Source organism: Dermacentor albipictus, chromosome 3, assembly GCF_038994185.2.
Source record: "Dermacentor albipictus isolate Rhodes 1998 colony chromosome 3, USDA_Dalb.pri_finalv2, whole genome shotgun sequence".
NCBI classification, from domain to species: domain Eukaryota; kingdom Metazoa; phylum Arthropoda; class Arachnida; order Ixodida; family Ixodidae; genus Dermacentor; species Dermacentor albipictus.
In genome coordinates this window covers 171,241,187-171,266,487 of record NC_091823.1, presented here as the reverse complement: position 1 = coordinate 171,266,487, position 25,301 = coordinate 171,241,187, and the positions used below count along the sequence as shown (strand labels likewise).

The window sequence follows — 25,301 nt, the reverse complement described above, 5'->3', positions numbered from 1 at the left end:
AGAATGGCCTTACATGATTCAGCGTATCTTGACCAGCTGGTCTCAGAGAGACTTTTCAAAACAAGCTGCTGGCCAGTTCCGCCCATGCTGTCCAAAAGATACCTCCATCACTTAGGTGAGGCAGCAAAGAGCACATGTGAAAAATTTGACTGCCTCAAGGCAACTGTCAACGCTAAACGCGCCGACTAAGTTCACAGAATGACCAGCACATGGGACGTACACTGCCAATTCGTTCAGGTGTTTGATTTGAGCTTGCAGTCCTTTGTATTTTCCTGACACATTACTCTCATTATCATAAGCTTGGCCCCTACAATCATCAATTGAGATGCCATTGGTCGGCAAGAGGGACATCACGGTATCGAAAAGATGCAAGCCAGTATGCGATTCAATTGGAACAAATCCAAGAAAGTGTTTGTTCACTTTCCCATTTAGATGGTATCGTAAAACAACTGACAGCTGATCAATGTGAGTAAGGTCTGGAGTCGAATCAACAATTAAAGAGAAGTATTTTGCGCGTTTCGCTTCGTCAACGAGACGTTCCTTGACAGCCTTTGCCATATGCTCGATAAATTCATCCTAAATGCTTTTTGACAGATACGATGGGTGACTTTTTCCTTTGTTCCCATAGCATTTGATGTGCTCCTCTAGAAAGGGATCAAACTTGGCAGTGGCCTCAAGCACTCCCACATAATTGCCATTTCTCGGTGAACCAAAAATCTCCTCACTGGCCCAAAACGCTAGGTTGCGCTCAGCTAGAAGCTTAACTACAATGACTACGCGCTTTAACACCTCTGTCCAGTAAGCGGTTTCAGCGACAAGATGCTTAACCAGCTCCTTCTTAATTGTGCTGCTCGAGTTAGAGCCGGCGAGCCATGCTGCCACATAGTCCCGGTGCTCAACGCTATTTTCATCTGCGCAAACCTTTTCTTCTGCTCTTTTCCAATCAGAAAACCCGTGCGTTGTGAAAGCACTGGGGTTGCTTGAAATCGAAAGTAGTTTGCACATGAAACAGTAAACGGAATCTTTGGACTCTAAGTACATTAACCAGTGTCACTTGTACGCCTCCCCATTTACAGCCTTTCGCACGAAAAGATGAGGTGACATATAGCGTTTCTGAGTTTTGTATTGCCTTTCGGACGATGGAAAATTTTCTGCCCGGTTTTGAAAATCCAGTGGCCCTTTCTCAAGGCATACACTCCAAAAGCTGTCAGTAATAACGTCCGGCCACTTAGCAGGGTCACCTCGGAGAATCTCGCAACGTACATCTTGCTGCGGGGGTGTCTGTACTTCTCTGTTGCCTCAACAAGAAGTCGTCTCATTCGTCCTTTGTAGGCACACTTTGTGGGTGGGAACATGATTATTTGAAGCCAAACTAACAGGAAACAAGTGAGTCGGTTCTTGGAGTGTTGTTTCCTCGTGCTCGTCAGTAGAAGGATGCTCATCGAGGAGATTTGGCACCTGTTGATCAGCAGTAGTAGAAATCGGGCGTGGCAGACCGGACACCTGGAGCTCTGTGGCAGGGGCCCGGCCAAGTAGCATAGACGTTGCTGACTCAGGAACAGGACAGGGCTCGATTAGCGTCGATTGCTCAGAAATATGGACGACCGAGGTTGGCACCGTTTTCACAGGACCCAGACAACCAGGATGAGTCAACCCTTGCTTCTTGCCAGGAAACCGCGGTGATGGAGTTGGCAAGTCCTCCACAGAAGCACAGTCGGTACTATTGGGAGTTCGACCCAGACTCTGGGTAGAGTGATCATAATGCTCCGCGGAAGCTGCATTCAGTAGGTACTTGGTCATCTTTGGTAGCTTCTTTTCACGCTCTTCTGTTTCTAACTTCGCCTTTCGTTTAGACGCGCCACTTTGATGCTTCTGACCGAGCATTTTCGCATGAATGGATGCTAATTGTTCTCCGGGCACATCGTCAGTCCGACACAACCACAGATGTCCAACGTGGCCGTCCCGATGACTGGCGCAAGCTGCCTGGATGGTCCATGGCTGGCTGAGAGTAGTGCGCCCCCAGGAGCTCCTCAGCAGGCGGGCTTATGCAAGCTTAACCAGGTGGCTCGGGGCTGAATCGCAGCCTGTGATCAACTTCCTTTTATAGACGCGCACCGCGTCTGTCTATTACTAGCGCCAAATCAGGCATTCACATACGCATAGAGTTCCTTGTACAAATTTCCTCCTTCTCCGTGCAAACTCACTCCTTGTCCCGTTCCAGTCTTGTCTTCCTATTGGCTAAGAGCAATCATCTGTTCTGGGAGGTTCTTGATTTTTCTTTCGCCCCATCGAATCGACGCCGAGCGCGAGAACGAAGGGGAAAGGGTGACTCCTTGCGTGGGCGAAGTTATGCACCCTCCGTCGCCTCTGAGTCATCTTTTTCTACTTCTTTCTGGAAAGTTCAGCGGCAAGTCTGACCTACTTTTTCCATCGAGCGCGCACAATGGTGCGCAGCCACTAGGCAGGAATGGGCCCTGGAGACAGGCCTTTGTGTCCAGCTCTCCAACTTCCCCCTTCACTCTTCCACAACCCTAGCCCGCACAGTGAACATTCCATGCCCCACGGGACGCGGACAAAAGCACACGTGACGTCATCATCATCCGCTATCGTACTCATCCTCCCCTGCCCAAATGACCATCACACTAAAGAAAAGTCGAATGGGAGACTTGGGTACTGTAGCACATCCTTTCTATGAGAAGGACAGCAGCGGAACTATTTGAGAGGTGGAGGGTGGCGTGATTGTGATGAGGTTCAAGGGAGATTTACGTCCTCATCCCACATTACATGTTTTAGGTGTTTCCCCCTTGCCCCTCCTCTCCAGACAGCACTGGACAGACGGGCTGACAGGAAACCACGAAAACTCTTCCAAGCAAACGCACTTCGCTTCGTAAGAAAGAGGGCCCAGCCTGGGTGGCGGGGATTCCTGTTCTTGCAGCTCGACCAGCTCTCCCGAAATGATCCGGCTAAACGCATGCTGTTACATTAGGCGGGGGGCCCCGTCTGCTCATTCTGGTTTTGTCACTTCATACATGTTGCTCGAAGTTCTGTTGCCCATGGTTTCATGTACTAAGCAGGTTAGAATAAATGGGCCCCCTCCTCTGTGGCGTGTTTCTCGGCGTTCGCACCCATCGGCGCACTGCATTTGAGAGGCCACACACAGGCTTTGTGGTAGTGGTGCTATTTTGCGCCGAGTGTTCTTAGGGAAGCTTGAAATAGAAGTCCCATTGGAGTTCACTACTCATACAAAACTCGTTTCGACGGTGGCATTATGCTGTGTCGCTAGATGGAGTCAATGCCAACACATTACCGTCAACAGTCATCGTGAGATGGGTTCTGTCGCAACGCAGCTTCTTTGGAAGGTAAATGGGCAAGGGTTCAATGGTGGCCAGTTTCCTAATGTCAGCGTTGCCGCATGGGTATTTAAGTCAGCCTAGTTTCTGTACAACCATGCTGTGCAGTAGAGCATATGAACATCACAAACACGCTTTTTGTTTCGTATCCGATTGTACTGCACAAGCAATTTTTGACCCAGTTTTCTTGGGAAAAAAAAAGAAAGGGGTGCGGATTAGAGTTGGATAAGTACCATACTGAGGCATTGTGAGCTAGGTACATTATTTCTTGAAAATCTTCCTAGGGCCGGCTGAAAATAAGCGTTTTCATTGGGAGGTGACATGTCTTCAGTTCATTTAGCGTCACCGTAGGGTTTTCTCGCATGCATGCTGGCCAGTCAAGTTGGAATTACGTGGCGAAGGCCAATTTTAATATTGAAATAGCAAGCATTCACGCCCATAGAAATGCATCAAATGCTGGCTGGGATCCTTGGTCAGGACCTAATTAACCAAAAATTCCAAGTAACTGGAGTCAAATTAATGGAAGTCTGCTAGCATTGTTGTTAAACAGCAGGGGAGGTGGGGCCAGTCAAACTGCTGTTCGTGCAGCTTTTTCCTGCATTCCTCATCACAATTTCTGCAATCTGTGTACATTTTTGTATTAAAATAATTACCCATACCAAAACCCAATCACACAGTTACTTCGTGTGCACAAATACACACAAGCACATTGAAGTTTTTAGTCCGGAGTGAAAGCTGCATCTTTGTTCTTTTCATGTGCTCATGTCACCTAGCCAAGACCCACATCTTGACCATCAGCATCCTTCCATCTGTGCCTCTCCACGCAGATCTATGAGGATGGCATGACATGGGAGGTGTTTGCGGCCGTGCTTAGCATCCCAGGCAACAAGACACTGCTACGGCGCCACCTGTCGCTCCAGCTGAAGCAGCTGCTGGGACCTCACATTGTGCAGCGCAAGCGTGCCTTGCAGGCCAGCCCCGATCACGTGCCCCTGTCGCCTGCTGCCAAGGTCAAGGTGCGTGCCACCAAGCCATCGAGAAAAGTCTGCAAGCTTGCTTTTCAATGTTCCTGCCAGTACATACCACTAGACCATTATGGACATGAGATCACATCCACAAGCTTACCTGACTTGTGTCGGTGGGCAGTCAGCTGTCAACTACCACAGACACTTGCCAAGTTCCTGTGAAGGTTACTAGATGTAGCGTATTTACTTGCATAATGATCGCACTTGCGTAGTGATCGTACCCCTGAATTTTGTCGTCAAAATTCGTTTTTTTTTCCTTTGCCTTGTAATGATCACACCCCGAACTTGCCACAGCGATATGTCATGTGCCAAGTCTAGCTAATGATGATCGCGCTTAGCATCTGTCAAATGCTGTTGAATGCTACGCGAATAACTCTTCAAGACATACCAAGCGGTCTGCATGCACCAAACATTCTTAATAAGCAGTTGCCCCATTTCATACCTTTCATCACTTTCCGCACTTCCATGAAGAAAAAAAAAAGGCTACAACCATAGTTGCCTTGTCTTTATTATTTGTAGGCTTTATAATGGTTGTGGTCAACAACAACAAAAAGGGTGCCTTTTGATTCTTCTCGTCTGCACTCGTGGGCACGCAATAAATCGCAAGCGGCAACGATGGTGGCCCCGTTTACACTGATACGTTAGAAGTGCACCCTATTCATGCACCGATGCTTGTAACACAGCTAAGATATTTGCCCACCCATAGCGGAAGCGTGCTTTATGAAGACAGTAGTGAAGACTAGCGCGTGACAAGATACGGAAGAAACTGTTTCAATGCACGTGATGTACTCAGGAAAAGAAAAAAAAAATTGTGTTTGGCACATTCTGCTTGCTGCACTGGCTGCCATTTTGTTTTGGTGTCCAGCACTGGGCCTCTTTGATTTTCGGAGTTCTGGCAGCCTGCTGGCAGCCATATGGCAGCCAGCTAGTTCCAGTCCTGATAGGAAGTCACGTAGGCTGGGATCCCAAGACAACCCGAACCTGCCCGAAGTTTGCAAAATCGAACGCCTGGATAGCTGGCCAAATGTAAACATGCTACCAGCATGGCAGCGCGCGCCGAGGCTGGCAAGCGCTCGGCGTAGTCGGCTTATTTATGTGTTGCCAGCTTGAAAATATATAGTTGCATTTAAGAATACGATCACTTTCGCGCGATTTCGCGTGACTTGGCACAGGATGTGCACTGGGCCAACTTCACCTCGTGCAGCGTAACAGATGGCCTCCGACACGTCCAGTGACAAGACGCAAAATTGTGCGTAAGTGATTGTATCCTCGAAAGCGATAGCTCGAGGATCCCTGCTTGCAGCAATCACGTCGCCCACCGGCGACATTGATGAGTTGGTGTTGTGTCATCACTTCACAAGACATGAAAAAGCAGGATTATGTCTTATACGCCCAAAATTTCGTGCCGACCTGCTTGGGCTTCAATTTCAGAAAGTTTGTCGTCGCTGATGGTGCTTCTCATTTTGATCCTAAGGAGCTGGGGACGCAACTGGTGCGTCAAAATGCATGCCGCCTGTGAACAGTGTAAAGTTTCACACGGAAAACAACATTGGTCGCGATCATGAGAGCAATAAGCGAATGTATGGGTGTCTAATGTACCGAGTGCAATCAGTGTATTCTTAGATCAACGGCCTGCAGTTCGGACACATATTGGTTTCGAGCTGCCACCCAAGCGTACGACGGAGAGACGGTGCGAACACGGGCTAGCTGCAACGGCTTCGCTAACTGCAGAAAAAGGAAATATCTCCGCGTACATATGCAAGATATGTGAAAAGGAACACCACCAAATAAAGACGAACCGAAAATGTACCGCAATATGTGTGAATGAGCGTCTACATTTTGCATGAAACACGATGCAGATAACATGCACGATTGAGAGCGCAGCGCGCTGATCACCGCCGCGAAGAAGCCTTGGGGACACACACACATGCACAACAAAAGCTTCAAACGGTTCACCACTGCTCGTATCACACCACTTCGCAATGCGGAACGGTGCATTAGCACCTAAAAAGGTACCGCTAGAAGTAAGGAAATCTGAAAATGATTGTAGACAGTTGGCTGGGCGAGGTAAATTTAAGTCTTCGAGCGCCCGCGTTGCAATCCGTGAAGGCCCCACAAAGATGGTGGTGAGCGCCCATTGCCTCTTTTAGTCGTCTGCTAGCCAGAGAACTTCCAGAGAGCAGCCTGACCAAAATCGTCCGGGCAGGTTCTGGCAGCCCACGGGTAGCCAGAACCATCCAGCGCGAGCAAAATGAACGCCCGGCGGAAGTGCGTGGCACGGTGGGCGGAGCAACCCAAGAAAAATGAAGACGCTCTGGCTGGCTCTGGCAGCCTGCGTGTAGCCAGAAGTGGAAGATCTAAGGAGCCCACTGTTACAGCAACAGCTGCCTATTTGTTGACCTGTTGTCATCCCGCAGCAAACACAGGATGAAAAAAAGAAGTTTTTTTTTTCAGGAAATTTAACCCGCGTAATGATTGCACCCCTGAATTTGCGTCAGTATTTTTTGACAAAAAAGTGCAATCATTATGCAAGTAAATACAGTAATAGTGCAAGCTCATGTGTGGGCAGAAAGCTGTAAGCTGAGTTTGTACGCCATAGCTTAAACTGGCACTATTGCGGAGTTATGATTGCACATGCAACTTATGCACTTCACGAGGGCACACAGCACCATTGGTACTGTGTGACAGGTGAATGCTAAGCGCGCTTGTAGCCTCAAACATCACGAAATTTCAGATTTAATTTTGGGGAAGCATAACAGATTTAAATTCTCTAAATAACTTCTTTTGCACCGCTGGTTATAGCAATGACAAAACTGATATTCTTTGGACTGCCTGATTACAGTCTATCTTGGATATATGAAATGTATTAGACGATCATAACATCACATTCGAAATTCCATGCTAAAGTGCACTGATTTTGTATGCGTGTATTGAACTTTTGTTCACCGGCACGTTTCATATATCAAATGCCGCACCACGTCCCGACAAGTGTGCTTCTTCTAACTCAGGTTTGGTCACTTCCTGTGCCGTGAAAAATATTCAGTGCCAGTAAAATTGCACTCGTATGGCAGATGCTGCCAAACAAGACATGGCATCTGAAGGGAGGTACATGCCATAGAGGAAGAATAAGCAAGGTAAATGTCTCAGGTTAGTTTGCTGTGACTGTGACTGACTAGTCAGTGGTGGAACGGGTGCGGCAATTGTGCCAAACTGCGCCGAGAGCTGGCCTTTGCGCCATCTTGCACCGAGCCTGCGCCAAAGCATGCATAAGAGCGAAACCCTCCTTCCATCGATGCTTCGCAGCTAGCAAAACTGAAATCAAAACCAACAGCACGCTAACATCATTGTCATCATAGAAGGAAGTAGAAGCTTGTCAGAGTCGTCCGGTTCATCATTTGCACATTTCGCTCCGATGGACGTACAATGTAATGCCGCTGTACTGTCTTGCTGGCACTTTATTATGGTGTTTATCGAATCTGTGTAGTCCCGCAAAGCTTGTCAGAGGAAAAATATCACATTCCAGGAATAAACTTAAGCTTTTTCATTTTGTATTGGTGGTTCATTGAAATTCATTGAAACATTGTAATTTGCCAGTGAAAGTGGTATTTTCAGCCCATTTTTCAACGTTCTCAGCGACTTAAATGTGTAGAGGTGAAGTCCGCCAATTTTTTAGCATTTTATTGTCATTTATTAATCAACAGAGTTGATCAGTGGGCTCTCGTCTCTTCACTTTTCCACATTTTTCAAGCTCTATTGAAATCATAAATTGTCAGCTTAGTCGTATCCTCTTGACTCACGTTTTGCTGTAGCACTTCTAAAGCACAAGCAACAACTTTATGAGCTGAGTTACTGTAGCCGATTGTGCATGTTAACCTTGGAATTTAAACTTGTTTCCTGTGTAGTCTGCAACCAGTCTGGCGTATAGTTCTGCTAGTCTTCAAGCCCACTAGAGCAGGAAATATCTCAAACATTTGGACGTTCACTGGTAAGAGCAGTGTGCTCAGCAAAATTGATACAAGCATTTATTTTGGTTCAGTCTTTTTGTTTAACAAATTAGGGCATAAAATTACGGCTACCAAGCTGTGTTGAAAAAGAAATGGCCGTGAGTGTAGGACAGCTCGCTGAGTAAGTTCCATACCGGTTCCAGTGTAATACCAGCATCAGATGAAATGCGAACAGCGAATTGCTCGGCCACTGGTTTGAATGAAGCGTAACTGAAGATATGCTTAGAGTGTACTAGATAGGGGACTGGTTCTGATCAACACCTCCTAGATAACTTGTTCCAATGCAAGCTCTGCACTGAGGCATCTTTAAATGCAAAGCATTTTATTGTGAACCAAAGACACTTTGACCGTATCTATCTATGTATCTATCTAGCCGCCTACGTCCCGGTGCTCTCATGGTCATTTCATTAACTTGGTATGTGCCAGAATAGAGAGCTTTCGCGTGGGGGCCCCCAACTTTGCGGCCCTCAAGAGCTTTGCACACACAGCTTTTCCATCACACAGGAATGACGGGTTTTAGAATAGGGTTTAGCGCTCGCCCTTTGTGTCATGCTTGCAGGGCGTCTGACAAAGAAAACAGAAGCTGCAACAGAAAGTAATCTGAGCAACAGCCACCTAATTGCTGTTCTCATGTGTGTTTCAGCAATATCGACAAGTCTGACTACTAATGTAAATAGGTTTGATAAACTTCTCAGTTTGAGCAACGAATCTAATCTCGCTCATCATTAGCCGCATTTGAGCCCCATGAGCCTACTGTAAGCAAGTTTCTCTGCCTCTGAACTAACATTGATTTCTTACTTAGCTTTTGTTTTGTATACATGAAATGAGAGAGCTAGAAACTACGGCACCATTCACTGCTTTTGATAGCCACGGATTTACAAGGACAGCTTGAACGAGGATAGGTGCTGCCATGTTCGTTGATGCAAAACTTTTTCATTGAGTTTGGGTTGCTGCGCCATTTCGCCGAAATAGCGGCACCAGCGCAAATGCAAAACCTTCTTTGTGTTCCGCGCATGCACAGTAGCGCCGGCGCTATTTTTTTGGGCTGCAAAACCTTTGCAACCCCTATTGGGAAAACTCCCTAACGTGCATGGCATGACATGAGTGTAATACATGTTGTCATGTCCAATCAAGATGCGCATACTCGATCGGTCTTGCGGTGAGCCTTTGCCCACAAGCCGTGGCTGTCGCATTGTATTCCATCCTGGGTTAATAAACTCACATTTCTTGACTCTGTGGTGGCTTTTCTGCACCGTATCAGAGAGTCAACGAACCCGGTCGTAGTGCCGTCCATGTGCCGCAGTGTGGAGGAGTGTTGCGTTCTTTTCTAAACGTGCTCGTAGGGCAAGCCTCACACCAACCTGTCTCTACAACCTATCAACTATATCAGTTAAAATCTGCATGGTATATGGTAAGCATATGTGCGTGAATCCTATGCCAAAAATGCTTGCTGCTGTGCCAAATTGGCTTTTTGCCTCTGCTGAAAGGTGAAATAGATGTTCCACCACTGCTAGTGCAAACTGTAGCTGTTCATTATTAGCAAGAGCAGATCGCCACTTTGCTTCAAGAATGCAAAAGAACTTCCAATAGACATTCTACAAGAAAACGTCGATGACACGCAATCTTTTCATTCGGTGGCTCTGGGCATGGGATGCTGAACAGAAGATGTCAAGGTGCCAGGCTTGGCTTTATCCCAGCTTAGCTTTCTCAAAGAACATTTTAGAGATGGGCGAGTGGGTAAAACAAATCCAGGATTTGTCAATTGTAGTTTGGATTTAAGAAATCCAGCACCCGCCACATCAATACCTCAATAGTCTTTGCGGAGGGACAGTTGTAGCAACGATGTCCAAGACTCATTACTGTGCAATTTGTGGGACCATTTAATTTGTGCTTGCTTAGTGGTCTGCAACGCATGTGTGAATGGACTCTGATGTTCTGCAAATTAAGAGCCACTTTCGGATCTAGCTGCATAAACCTGGTAAACTTATTGCTAGCACATAACGATTGGCCGTTTAAACAGTGTGCTGTAACAGACATGCGGGTCACATTCATGTGAGATTTACGATAGAAATGCACTGGTGGTGGCGTGGCACATATCCCCATAAGCTGGTTTGCTTGTGCAGTGCAGCCAAATGATGGAAACCAGGGTACTCATGTAACCAATGAAGGCAACTAGAACCGCATGTATGAAACAATTTAACGCAGTACTTGTATCAGAAATTTTGCCTATATATATGTAAAAACTGTTGAAACTGCAATAGCACAGTGGTAAACAGTAACCTCTCAGTCAGTAACCTCTCAGTCATCTCCTTAACCCTTTTGCTGTCGGACCTTTCTGGCCGTGACACACCCCCAGTGTCGGCTTGGTTTCAGGGAACGAGCATAACAGGGAATGAACATACGAATTTATTTTTGATTATGATTGGTATACAAATAACATAGTCAATGCAATATGCACATTTCAGTGCTCTGCAGCTGTTGTTAGTAAACATCATCATCATCATCAGCCTGACTATAACATTCGTTCAACATCTGAATCTGACTATGCGTAACTCATCTCTTCCTCGCGTGAGATGCTGTCCGAGTCCAAATCCGAGCTCGGCTCGTATTCTGAATCTGAAGAGCCACCGCTCCAATGAGCAGACGAAGGTCCCGCGCGCTCAGCCATCCGAAAGTAACCGCGCGCCGGGAGGATGCGCTTTCAGTCGCCCGCACAACAGAGAGAAATGGGAGGTTGTGTGATTAAGAAGACAGAGGGAGATGAAAAAAGGCTAAAACAAAGTTCGAAGAGCTTTACGTTTACTGCTGCAAGTCGGAAGCGAGGGTGCGACGAGAGAGCGAAAGCAGCAATCGAGTCACTCTTTTCGGAGAGGCAACAGCACATGCGCCTGAACTTTACGCGCCGTAGCAGACACACCAACAGAAGGAAAATACAAACCTTCAAACCAGCGGAGATGGCCGGACAACCCTTGAACCCTTAAACACACGCGCGCGACGCATGATCCAGCGAACGCGGAGCCACCGCGCCACTCAGCAAAAAGAAAGCGGGGAGTGGCAGTCGCACTGTACTCTTCAATACATGAACTGACACAGGTCGGGGCGAAGATACGAACTTGTAGAAAGAGTCAACAGATGGCGTGGCCAGTCTAGGAGCGCCAGCTTTGCGCTCAGGTGCGAAATTTTGAATGCACGATAGAGAACGTACCGGTACGTCAGTGACACTGTGGGGGGGAAGCGCGATGACATACCGGTACGTCCGTGACAGCGAAAGGGTTAAAGGGCCACATGGCAAATTTTGGTTATATGCTGGAAGTTGTCACGTGCCCTCTAGGGAGCATTATATCACAGTAATCTTTCAAACTGGTGCATTAATAACAGATTTAGAAACATTCAAAGTGCTACGAACCCATGATTTCACGAGGCAAGCTTCACTGCCAACACAGATGCTCTCTCCACTTTCCCCCTGTCTAGCCTCCTCAAGCGAAATTCCTTCCCTGTGTTTTCTTGTACCAGAGCCGGAGGATCGCATGACATACATCAGGGCCCTGCCTTCCCTCTCTCTTTTTTTTCTTTTGCATTTTTCCTGCAAGGCACTCTTCTAGTGACCGTCTCGCATGTGAGCTGTTGTGTTTATCTCGTTTCTCACAGGGTGTGATTTTGCTATACACGATTTTGCTATACACGAGAACAGCTGACTAGCGTTACGATAACTCAGTGCCACACGAGCACTGAGGCAAGTGCAAGTGGATCAAATAGCATGATTGCACCCTGGAACCCAGTAGAAAACGGCAGATAGTTACATTTTATGCGTGCATGACTGCACGACATGGGAACAAGCAGACTATAAATGCAAGTATGTCCCTCATGCTACAGTACGGAGTAAAAAAAACTCTTGCAGACGTTTGGTTTGTAAGTTTTGTTATTTCTCTAAACTTTAAATCATATAGTGAAGCAGCAGATCAAACAGATAACTGCTGTAGCCTTGAATCATTCTGGAAGTCACATATCACGGTGAGTGACATTTCAGCAATGCGAATGAAATTTCAACTGTTTTTGCAGTGTTTACCGTTATACTTTGCATACATGATTGTCAGCATGCATTGTATATACTGCTCTTGTCTATTTAAAGTGGCTAAACTGGCAAGGGGCCTTTTAATGCCTTGAGCAAACATGCAATACTTAAGATCTGGTTGGCCACTGCCATCACGGCAAAGGAGTCCCCAGCACAGTCGCACCTATTTGTGAGCATTGTAATCATGACGACACACTAGCTCAATGCGCAGCATTGCAATACTGGATCAGCACAACCAACCTTGCAAAATTATGGAGAATGCTTCTCATGGTTTCATCACTGCTTATTTTTTCACTAACAAGAATGTGGGAATCAGCCTCGATGATTGCGGGGGTTCCGGTAATGTAAAATAACATATCTGAATGATCTTTCATTTGAGCTTTCACAAGGAAAGCAGCACTTCATTGTCACCACCTATGTATGAGCTTTTGTAACAAGAGCGGTGTGTATTGACTGCTATGCAAGTCCTTTTGCAGTCTTGTGATAACAATGACATTGGTCTGGTGACACTGGCTGTTGCCATCACTGTCTGTGAAGGTTTTCAAAAACATTGGATGCTTACTTTTTATTTTGGTGCCAACATTTTCTTAGCAACAGGACTTCTTGGTTTCTTTCTCAGGGGTGGTGATGTCCATGCTTGCTCCCTGCAAATTTCATGGGAAGCAAAAATTCACCCGTCACATACTTTGTTGTGGGGGCAACTTTCATGCATAAGTTCTGGGGACAATGACAGGAAATGAAGAAAACTTTTCTCTGCTGGAAATTTGTCTACAGCCCTATTCATTTGCAGGGATTTGTCTGTAGTCTGTTCCCGCTTGAAGATGTTTTGGTGACATTGCGTGTTTCTGGTGAACCTTCTAAATTTGAATCATGGCTGCTGGTCTCTGTGCTCTCTCATGGGAATGACATTTTTGACTGTTTTGTTCGAGATTAACAGCAACATGGACTATTGTAAGGACAGCACTGATTATAAACTTATATACAGTAAAGACACATGCCTGTGTGCTTCATTCAAAGCGTCTTCACACCAAGAATGTTTCTTGAGTGACCCTAAGATGTGCAGGTCTTTGTAGACTAAAGGAAAATACTTTCAATGCGTGTATAAAGGCATACTTGTAGTTCCTGTGAATAACTTCTGAGAATAAATGCTCTTATTTCACTTGCACTGTCATGTGTCAAGTGGCTTACACTCTGTGTGAAGGCCACATGCAAAAACCACGCAATCCATGATTGTTGCTTGCGATTGTGACAGGGTTAATGTTCCACCTCCCACACTGATGTTCACAGGCAGCCAAAAAGAGTCCACTGCGCTGGAGGCGGGCCAAGGGTGCGGATGGCTACCTGTGCCCCTTCGAGGCCGATGCGCTGGCCGAGGACCTCTCGTTCTGCGAATCCTCGGCAGCCGACAGCTCTCTTGACGATTCCTTCTCGTCCTGTTGTCCCCGTGAAAAGGTGGGTGCATACACTGCATCCCCTTGTGCAGGCGTTGCTACAGTTAATAATAATAATAATAATAATAATAATAATAATAATAATAATAATAATAATAATAATAACTTTATTTGCATCCGAAATACACGATGGCTTCAAGAACAGGAAAATGCTTCCTTAAAGAGAATAAAAAGAATGAAAAAAGAAAAGAAATAGGGGTGGAACCAAATGCCTACTAGCCCAGCTATGATAGCCTAGGCCAAGTCTAATAAATGCAGGCACTTCACCAAGGTGGCCACAATAGTCATTTGAATACTGGCATATTTGACTAGTCATTTCCATGCACTTCTGCGAAGGTTCGAAGGTAGCTCAACAAAGCAGTGGGACTTTATTGTAGCAATATGCACACTCCTATAATAATGCTGCCAAAGTCAGTTGTCCATGTCATCATTCTGTTACACAACCATGAGAGCACTGCCAGAAAATGACCACTCAAATATGCCATATGTAAAAAAAAAGACTACTCCACATCAAGTGAACAAGCACGCATGTGACGCAAATGAACATAGCATGCCTCATGTTTCACCATCTAATAGACAGCGCCACATCATTGTTCTTTTTCACCAAATGGCAATTACTTTTTTGACCCAAGATCACTACGCATGACATGTAGTTGTAATCTGTTAAGGAGATGACAGTCAAGTACTGCACCCAAACATGGCAATATGTGGTAATATGTGTGAATATCAAATACTTGGAGTACGGCTTTAAATTATTATTGAATAATTAAACAATTAAAACTTGCCATCTGGCCTTGCTAACATGCGCATTATTTTATGTCATCAGAGCAGTACTGAATTGTAGAGCACAGGCTCAGGACTGTTGGTGCATCCGTGACAAATGAAAAACACTGCACACACGAGAATAAGGACAAAGGCAGAGGTGACACCACAGCACTGAGGTGTCATACCATGTTTGGTGTGCATGCTCTTTTTGTGTGTGCACTGGTTTTGTGCAGGCATGCAGTCATATTTCATAGGTAAAATGCAGATTATTGTATGCCCTACCACACAGCAATAACAATGAACAATTCCGATAGGCACTGTTCATTCAAACGCAAAAAACTTAGCACTCATGAACACGCCAAACAATATTTTGTTGGTTTCAAATATTCATGTCCGTTTGAATATTTAAGAACTCGAAATCATGTTTTTGTTTAGCAAGCATGAAAGTATTAGAAATACAGTCAATGACCAATTTTTCAGACATACGATTTTTAGACGTGCCTGAAATTCGGGTGCCTTTGCTCCCGGGACCACCATGTACAGCCGCCGACCGTTTATTCAGACCTCACGGAGACTGCGGAAATGTCCGAATAAACAGGTGTCCGAAAAAGCAGATTACAAAAAAGAAAGAGAAAGAAATCCTTTATTTCCACGCACTTATTCGGGCTCAGCAGTAGGCTTGAAGAAATTGTGAATGCGCCATTGCACGCTGTTCTGTTTACGCGCAATCAGATAAACCTGAATCTCGGAGAGGGTCGTACGTCACTATAGGCGGCTGAAAGCACAGTCACTGCTTGTACACGCTCCGCATGCGACAGCAGTGTAGCACATGGTGCGTCGTCTTCCAACTCCGAGTCCTCGTCCGGCGGTGCAGCAGAAACCTGACGAATGATCTCGCCGCCGTTGAGTTCTGCGCATGTAAGTACAGCAGTGTCAGCACCTGTGAAACTGTCAAATGAGACGGTGTCTGGAATCGCAATACAACCACTGCACCGGTCTCCGCAGAATATTTTCGACGTCAGTAGGGAGCACATCGGGAGGCGACAAATCCTAGGCCTCCTAGCACCCGCTTGCCGACATGTCCAAGCGCAGTCTGTGCGGGCACTGTCGGCACCATTGGACACTTGACGTGATGTTTTCGTATGCCGCGCTGGATTACCGCAACCTCGACACAGCACACAAAGCAAACACCACCATGCCATCACACCGACACCAGTCGCGCAAATGAAAAACGTGGCCTACTCGCGCCGTCGTGCACAAAGAAACAAACAAATCAGCTGCTGGATTGTCTTGACATGGCTTACTAAGCTGAGACCGGAACTGCTGTAGCAGCTCTATCAAACCAGGCAGAAACGATGATGATGAGCGGGGATTTCCAGTAGTGCCACTTCGTGGGGCAGCAAGGAGGCTCCGTTCAAAACAAAAATGGTGTTCAGCAAGTCGAACCATGCACTACTGAGAGTCAGTGCATGGTGCTCTCGATCGAGTTGGCTTAAGGAGTGTCTGAAAAATCAGACGAGAGGTTGCAAGGTGTCCGAACTTTCGGCAGTTGTTATACATTATGGTCTATGGAGAGAATGGCAGTGCCGCGAAGCAGTCCGAAAAATCAGTGGGCGACTGTGTCCCACAGACCGAATCTATGAGGACGTTTGAAATTTCATATGGTGATTTTTTGAACTTTTTGCCTTATCTGCTCGTCCAAAATGGCTTAATTGAGGCCACCACCACCATTTTTATTATCTCAGAACCTTGAACCAGTGCTGTTGCTTGCCGATTCACTGGCAGCCATGGTAGTAATTTTGTGCTGTCGTTAGGCCTACCTGCTTTGACGTTCGTCGTCAAGCTTCCTGCTGCTCGGTGCGATGTTTTTCATTAGAAGGATTCGCCACTATCAGCAACGGTGCCGACTTCGTGATTCTCGCTATGACATGGAAGCACAGAGAGAATGCAAGGGTCAAACATTGCTTAATGCCGGTTCCCGAAAGTCAGCTTTGTCGCATTCTGGCAGTGTTACGCAGTCAAGCATACACAATGCATTGCGGTGAAGCATAGAAAAAGTGCAATGGCACCACTGTCCTGGAACATAAGATGTGTTCCTGAATTATACACACATGCTCCCACCGTCTCCTTTCACTGCATGAGCCTAAAGCGTTTAATATGCCAATGGGCAAAAGTCAGCTTCGCTGCATCACAGCGTTGTTACGCGGTGAAGCATACACAATGTATTGCAGTGAATCATGTCAAGAGTGCAAAGGGGTCACTGTCATAGACTGAGCAAACCCAGAGATGAGAAAAATGCTTGTAGAAATATATAACAGATGGCGGAACTATGTCTGAGCTTGCAAACTTCGTGATACTGCGCACATCCTACTGGAAATTGTTGAAAACATACCAGTATGTCAGTCGCACTGAAAGAGCTGAAGCTTTTTCAGACATGGCTGTAGCAATTTGAGCCCATGAGGGAAGGTAAAGGCATGCATTTGTTTTTTCTGACTGCCCAATTTTTCTAATGGCTTTGCTATTCCTAGAAAGTCCCAAAAGCGGGACATATGCTGTATTTCATTTGTACACAATTTTCAAATACGTATAAAAAATGTTCATAAATATCTTTTCAACATATCAAATCTGTTGAACAATATACTCTGCAATATGCTATCTGTGGGCCAAATGAACATATTAGAAGCCCTGCTTTTACTCAGAGAGCTGTTGATACCCGTCTCCCTTACCTGCATAGCATTCAGTATGATACAGTGATCCGAAGCCATTCACGTGTGTATAGCTTGTTGACTCAACAGGGGTAAATAAGCTGTAGAATCAGGTTCTTCTGGTGTGAATGGTAGTACTTGTCAGGTGCACATGTTCGCAGCAAGTATTTTACTGGTTGACATTAACACTGGGTTTTCTTTTCTTTTTGAATATTTTATCCAATGCCTCTACCAGGATCCCAAGACAGCTCAAGAAATCGAAGCTGTGTCCAATGAAATTTCTTCGTTCATGGTAAGGCTGCATGATTTTACAATAATGCACCACCAGTGAATGTACACTCCCTGTGATGTAGGGACACTGCAGTAAGCAGCGGTGCAGTAAATTTATTTGCACTGAAAAATTCCTTGCATGTCTATGTTGTTAGTGCGACCTCACTTGCCATGAAATCTGTCAGAACGTCACTGAATGTTGACCGTGAACTCGATACAGTCTATGGATAATCTACCAGGAGTTGGTTGCCATGACATAACCCCTGGGATATCTTTATAACTGTGAACATATCAGTGAGGTTGTACTGTAATTCATCTTTCCAGCTTATACAGTAGACTTCTATTAATTTGGCTCCAGTTAATTTGATTTCTGTGTTACTTCGATCCGGCCGAAGGTCCCTGCTCATGCATTTTTATGCACCCAAACATTTGTTATATTGATCTTAAAATTAACCATTGCCAGATAATTCGAACATCACTAGTCAGCACGCACATATGCCTGAATCCTATGGCGACCCCAGTAGCGACCCCCTTTAGTGGCAGCATCTGTCTCGGCAGAGCTTAGAAGGCAGTGAATGCATGGAACACACATCATCACTTGTAAAAAATGCCCATTTTAGCGTGCCCTAGGAAAATTTTCGATCAATAACCATAGCTCGCAATTATAGGATTATGGCATTGACCAGATAGTAACAGGTGCACATTTCCTTAAAAAAAAATATTGGGCCGAAACTTGCTTGTAGTGGTGCAATCTGACAAACACAAAACCACCTTCGCAACGTTCGTACGCTTTACTGCATAACACGGAGGTTTTGCGGCGAAGCTGATTTTAAGACACCATGTGGCGAAGCTGACTTCAAAAATCTGGCCGCCATTCTGCAACAATATTTCTAGAATCAAGTCCGCATGAGAGTTCTACTTTGTTTAGAAGTTTTAATCTCATTTCTATTTAGTTTTCTCTATTGTACACATGTAAAATTGGCGTGCTTTGATTTTGGGACATGTTAGAATCGGGCAACTACTGCCAATTAATTCGCAGTGTCTTTTGGCATTTCTTATGCATCTATTTTCATTCAACCCACCGGATAATTCGATCAATTTCATCGGTCCCGTCAGGGTCGAAATAAAGGTGGTCGACTGTATCTCTTCTTTGGAAGTGGCTTTACTCTTACGTGTGATTGTGGTACGCTTGACATGCTGCTCGTGCTGCTAGCACGCAGCATGTCAAAAAGACTGAGATCTCAGAACCATGTTCACATACCTATGTGGTTAAAATCTGTCCAAAGCCATCTCCGCTATGACATCCCTTACAATGTAAATGGCAGTGCTGGTGCATTGCGACTAGCCACCAATCCAGCACTTATCAAAAGAATGCATGAGGTTGCTGCCAGTAATTGTGAGCTGACCTCTTCTCTGCCCTTTCCTGCAGAAACTTCAGGAAGTAAAGAACCTGGACAAACTGGCATCAACCAACATCTAGGCAGCAACATGGGGGCCGTCACCGTCTCCAATCTTGCCCATACCAAAGCACCTCATTGCCTTTTTTTCTAATATATACATGCGTATCACACATAGTGAAATTATACGCCTATTTTATATACTGACACTTTTTAAACTTACTACAAGTATTGCAAGCAGGATGCAGAGCTCTATCGCAAATGCTGTTTCTTTTTTAAATCATTTTTTTTCTTTGTGAAATAAGTGAACAATGACAAATATGTCTGCGCAAAAACAGAAAGGAAAGACTCTTTCATACCGTGCACCTGTTGGCCACATCTTGACAAACTTAGTGATTCTATAATGTAGCAAATGGCTCCCAATGTATACCAAGTCGCAGCTCACGCCAATTGCGGTGGTATACACACATCAAATATTTTGACTGTGCTGTGGTAATGATTCCTGCTGTAGGTGGAACTAACGTTTGCCAACAGATGCTGGTATGTGGGGCACAGTACCCATACCCACACACAGTACCCACACAGTATGGTCACCCATACTGTGTGGTGATATTTAGCCCTCAGAGCACGTATTTTTCAGTTGCCCTCCTTTAGCTAGGTTAATTTTTATTTCGTCACTGACTGGCATTGTGTCTTGATTCTTCTTCTGTTGTGTTTGTCAAAGCCCACACACCAAAAAAAAAGCAGATATGTACGAATGCACACATTGCTTCCACCTCCTATGTTCTGGGTTTCTTATCTAGGTCATGTTTCTGTCTATTTTGTTAAAATCTCATCATTTACAAAAACTGGCAAACCTGCCAACTAGGTGCCAAGAAAAAAGGGGGAGGGGTTGTTATATCTTCATTTGATTGACCACTTGTGATCGCATGCTTTATCTTATTGCTTGATGTGATGACAAGCAAGATGGCTCACCAGAGTGACAGGCATCCTCTCGAGGTATTCAAGTACTATGCTGCTTGGAAACGACTTTGCTGGAGGTGAGGCCTTTGTTTTTATGACATCCAATTCTGCTGGCTTAGCCAATGAGGGCTCACTAAAGGTGACATCCCCAAAAGTGATTTATCGAGAGTACTGTGCTAGGGCGTACAAGAGAGCTGTTATTCAAAATATGCAAGGCATGTTCATTGTTTGCTTTCTTTTGCATTGTTCTGTCATGGGAGCTTTTCCTCTTGTACAGAGCGAGTGTTTCCTTTCCAAGTGTTCTGTAGCGCGGCATCATGTGGGAGCATCATGGGAGCTTTTTTTGGGAGCATGGCCACCGATGTGCAACATTGTGGAAGGCAAGTTTCACTGCACAGTATTAACATGATGCAGAGCTATTAAAGATGACCACAGACACATACGGTATGATGCACAAAATAACTATAGGATTTCATTCACATTTAAGAATTGAAGTGCATAGGAAACAAGCTGTCAAAAAGTAATCAAGGTAAAAGAGAAGCAGTTAAAACATGCTTGCTTAAGCACAATCATTTGTGCATACCTTTCACGTTTGGCCTAGTTTTAGCAGTTTATGCTCACTCAGTGATAAAATGTGCTGATCCACATGAGCATGCATGTTTTACTTGCCTGTGTTGCCAGCCTTTCGTAGTATCCGTATCCTACACACCTCCCTCTTAAATGTCCATTTAATTTAGCTGTTAGCTTACACGTCACACTGTGTGTGTGTGTGATGATTTTTCTCAGCTATCCACCACCAATGGCCATAGCCTTCTACTGCTGAACATGAGGTCAAGGATTCGACTCCCAGTCGCAGTGGCCGCATTCTGATGGGCAGCAGCATGCATAAGTGCCCACATGCTTAGATTTAGGTGCACATTAAAGAACACTTGTTGGCCAAAATTAATCTGGGTTCCCACCCACTACAGTGTCAATTAGAGCGAATCTATATCCTTAGTATGGCAACCCCCATAATTTAATATGTTCACCCTTTTTAGCTCTGTCCTGTTAAAACTATGCAGTGATACCTGCTTTTCATTGCAAGGAACCAAGGAGTGTTTATGCAACATTTTATGAGGTGGCTAAAGACACGGTGCCTGGGAGTTCGACTGTGGAGGATGGTGTCATCCCTCCTTTGGTGCTTCTTTCTTGCCAAAGTGCCCCACCTGGCACCACCTCACATTATACATGAGGCTACCTGCAAGTATTTTCTGTCTGCTAATACTGGCTGACTACTGTGGGTGGAACTCGGCAATTCTTTTCCTTCCTCCGCTGTTTGTCCTGCAGTCAGACGCATTTTTTACCAAGGTGAACAAAGAGCTTGTGCACGTGTAACTGCTTAGTGCAGAGCTACCGTCCACCTTTTTAACATGGTTTTGTCATAGTTTGGGCATTAGAGGACACACAAGTAAGGGATCCTACATCTTATTAAAACAGCCTGTGTGCTTCCACTGTGGTTTCATAGTGTGAGGTTTGACAATGCATTGGTGGCTGAGGGCCGTATTAGTGGTCTCGCTTTGTGCCTTCTGCATCTTGCATGTGGCTAACATTTCAGCAGCTTCATTTCTGAACTTGCGGTGTCACTAGGTTGTGACGAAAATCAAATTTCACTCCAAGGTAACAAACATGACTTTCTCCTCTGGTTCTGATATGAAGGGGATGAAAGGCATTTTGAGACATTTACACTGGTTGTCAATCCTTTCTCAGTGCGGCAGGTGGTTCTTGTATACGCGTGGTTGCTTGCCAGTTGTGCTCAAATGCCATGCAAACGATGTGCAGCATAGGTATTGTGAAAAGTTTGAGGCCACTTCATGAGTGACAACTGTTGGACTGTTGTAGTACACCTGGCACTGTGCGAAGTAATAAGAAAAACAAGGAGCACTGCCACCCACAATCAGTGGTGCTCATATCAAGAGGGCACCCAGTCCAATCAGTTCAGTCATGCAGTAATTTTAAAGCTTTTACAAAGGGTATTCCTGCCATGACTGTGTAGTTGCAGTGTTCGCTGCTAAGAATCAGGTGACTATATATATATATATATATTGTACTGTAATATAAGCAGTGGGGCTGTGGCTAGGAGAGAGACGACGACGAGAGAAAGAAAAACCTTGTTTCAGTGCTCGATCGGCTACACTACCTCTCGCTGCTCCAACGTTCTAATCGCGAATGCTTACTGCTCAAAGTGCTTCGTGACATATGTAGTCACCTGATTTTTAGCAGTGAACGCTGTTTTATGTATATATATCAGCAGGAAGCCAAATGCGTAGTTCATGATATAGCAGGTGTAGAAAGCTTGTTCAGTGAAATGTTCAGCATGGGCAATTGCCTCAGCTACATGTGACGTTGCACTTTGTTTCATATATGGGATGCAGCACTGTGCAGGTTAGAGCAACTTCCCACACTTATCTGCATTCGTTACCAAAATTTAGTCCATCGTACATGACAGAAATAAATGTATGCTAGGCACTTTAGTGGTATGGTCGCTTCATACATTCATTACAGTCACAATATATGAAGCAAATGTCCCATAGGAACACGTAGACAATGACTGCACTCATTGCACAGCTTTCACAGTTTGCTGCAAGGCGCAACATTGTTTGTTGCATGCTGGAAGTTCAAGGCATGCCAACAATATGTGATTTGATGTAATGTTAACTTCATATTTTGTAATGTTAATAACTCAAGAAGCTGTTCTGTAAAAGGCATTGCAAAGGAAAGGCCCTTTAACTATGAAACACTGAAAGTGATACATTTCTGTGACCACACTGGCATAGCCTGCACAGTGTTGCTTTCAATGTATGGACCGTAGTGTTGGTGCGGTTATGTACACAGCAAATGCAGAATACAGAAGAGAGAGTAATAAGCTTTCAAGCATCCATGCATTAGCCCTAGTGTTATCTGGCTATTCACAAAAGCAGAGGCCTGCAACAGTGCCATCTGCAGCTTGCTAAACTTCTTAACTTCCACAGACTAGTTAATGGTGCATGCTCAAAAGTAAAGGTCCTATGAAGTGCATTCATGAAACTACTCTGAATTTACCATACTGCTGTATAGTAAATGATCTCCCATACAGCTGTAAGGGAGATAATTTGACAAATGTCACAGTCTTCAGTCAGCTTGTTTGCAAATTCGCGTGTGTAAACTATCTAACTTCACTTTGTGGAGATAATTGCCCAAAATGAGGAGAGGTGCCGCATACTCCAGCTACTGCTGCTCATACCTGTGCCTTGTCGAGAGCCATATTTCTGTAGTTTTAAACACTTCTCTTTGACCTTCATGATAAAAACCTTGTGTTTGGCCGTTTAAGGCATTACGTAAGAAGCCATTGTAAAAGAAAACTTTAATTGCAACCTGTACAAACTTCGATGTCCTGTCATCATAATTGTCATGCTTGTCAACATTGTCCTTCATGCACTGTGGAATGCTGTTTGCTGAAATAAACAAGATGCTACAGTAGCAGCCCGATTCATGAGCAGATAAACCTGGTCTATATGTGTTGAGCCTCCTTGTTCATTTATTTCAGTTGTCATGGTATAGCGGAATGCGAGAACCCAAAAAGAAGCTGAATTTTCCTGCAGTGTGAATGTATACCCTCGGAAATGTGAGCTAAGGGTACCATGTAAGAGCATTGATTTCAGGTTGTCTTTACATTGCAAAAAGTGCAACTACTTGCAACTACTAAAAGTGCCTGCTCTGCTTGTGTTTGTTGTTCTTGCTCCGCTCAACGCTTATGCGAGCCTTCGCTTCTCAGCACTTAAGTACACACTTGGGTGCCATTCTGGGTTGTAGCGTTGTAGCTCACAAAACTGCCTCCTTGCTCTCTAACATTCTCCTACCTCTACTCTCATTGCTGTTACATGTGAGCAGGGTGACAAGCTCAGCAGCTAATAATGGCGTCCAGAGCGCATTGTGCGCAGCAGCAGCAGCAGCAGCAGCAGCAGCAGCAGCAGCAGCAGCAGCAGCAGCAGCAGCAGCAGCAGCAGCAGCAGCAGCAGCAGCAGCAGCAGCAGCAGCAGCAGCAGCAGCAGCAGCAGCAGCAGCAGCAGCAGCAGCAGCAGCAGCAGCAGCAGCAGCAGCAGCAGCAGCAGCAGCAGCAGCAGCAGCAGCAGCAGCAGCAGCAGCAGCAGCAGCAGCAGCAGCAGCAGCAGCAGCAGCAGCAGCAGCAGCAGCAGCAGCAGCAGCAGCAGCAGCAGCAGCAGCAGCAGCAGCAGCAGCAGCAGCAGCAGCAGCAGCAGCAGCAGCAGCAGCAGCAGCAGCAGCAGCAGCAGCAGCAGCAGCAGCAGCAGCAGCAGCAGCAGCAGCAGCAGCAGCAGCAGCAGCAGCAGCAGCAGCAGCAGCAGCAGCAGCAGCAGCAGCAGCAGCAGCAGCAGCAGCAGCAGCAGCAGCAGCAGCAGCAGCAGCAGCAGCAGCAGCAGCAGCAGCAGCAGCAGCAGCAGCAGCAGCAGCAGCAGCAGCAGCAGCAGCAGCAGCAGCAGCAGCAGCAGCAGCAGCAGCAGCAGCAGCAGCAGCAGCAGCAGCAGCAGCAGCAGCAGCAGCAGCAGCAGCAGCAGCAGCAGCAGCAGCAGCAGCAGCAGCAGCAGCAGCAGCAGCAGCAGCAGCAGCAGCAGCAGCAGCAGCAGCAGCAGCAGCAGCAGCAGCAGCAGCAGCAGCAGCAGCAGCAGCAGCAGCAGCAGCAGCAGCAGCAGCAGCAGCAGCAGCAGCAGCAGCAGCAGCAGCAGCAGCAGCAGCAGCAGCAGCAGCAGCAGCAGCAGCAGCAGCAGCAGCAGCAGCAGCAGCAGCAGCAGCAGCAGCAGCAGCAGCAGCAGCAGCAGCAGCAGCAGCAGCAGCAGCAGCAGCAGCAGCAGCAGCAGCAGCAGCAGCAGCAGCAGCAGCAGCAGCAGCAGCAGCAGCAGCAGCAGCAGCAGCAGCAGCAGCAGCAGCAGCAGCAGCAGCAGCAGCAGCAGCAGCAGCAGCAGCAGCAGCAGCAGCAGCAGCAGCAGCAGCAGCAGCAGCAGCAGCAGCAGCAGCAGCAGCAGCAGCAGCAGCAGCAGCAGCAGCAGCAGCAGCAGCAGCAGCAGCAGCAGCAGCAGCAGCAGCAGCAGCAGCAGCAGCAGCAGCAGCAGCAGCAGCAGCAGCAGCAGCAGCAGCAGCAGCAGCAGCAGCAGCAGCAGCAGCAGCAGCAGCAGCAGCAGCAGCAGCAGCAGCAGCAGCAGCAGCAGCAGCAGCAGCAGCAGCAGCAGCAGCAGCAGCAGCAGCAGCAGCAGCAGCAGCAGCAGCAGCA

General features: G+C 46.2%; 1 protein-coding gene across 4 annotated transcripts in view; it reads left to right on the top strand.

The window, feature by feature from the left end:
* Window positions 1-19,222, top strand: part of Liprin-beta (liprin-beta) — a 135,444-nt gene extending 116,222 nt beyond the window's left edge. For all 4 annotated transcript variants that reach the window (XM_070536284.1, XM_070536283.1, XM_070536282.1 and 1 more), the window contains 4 exons: window positions 4,178-4,366; window positions 13,739-13,903; window positions 17,608-17,664; window positions 19,072-19,222. In XM_070536284.1, the coding sequence (XP_070392385.1) occupies window positions 4,178-4,366; window positions 13,739-13,903; window positions 17,608-17,664; window positions 19,072-19,122 (462 nt within the window). In that variant the 3' untranslated portion in view covers window positions 19,123-19,222. The remainder of the gene's footprint in view (window positions 1-4,177; window positions 4,367-13,738; window positions 13,904-17,607; window positions 17,665-19,071) is intronic.
* Window positions 19,223-25,301: the final 6,079 nt, after the last annotated feature.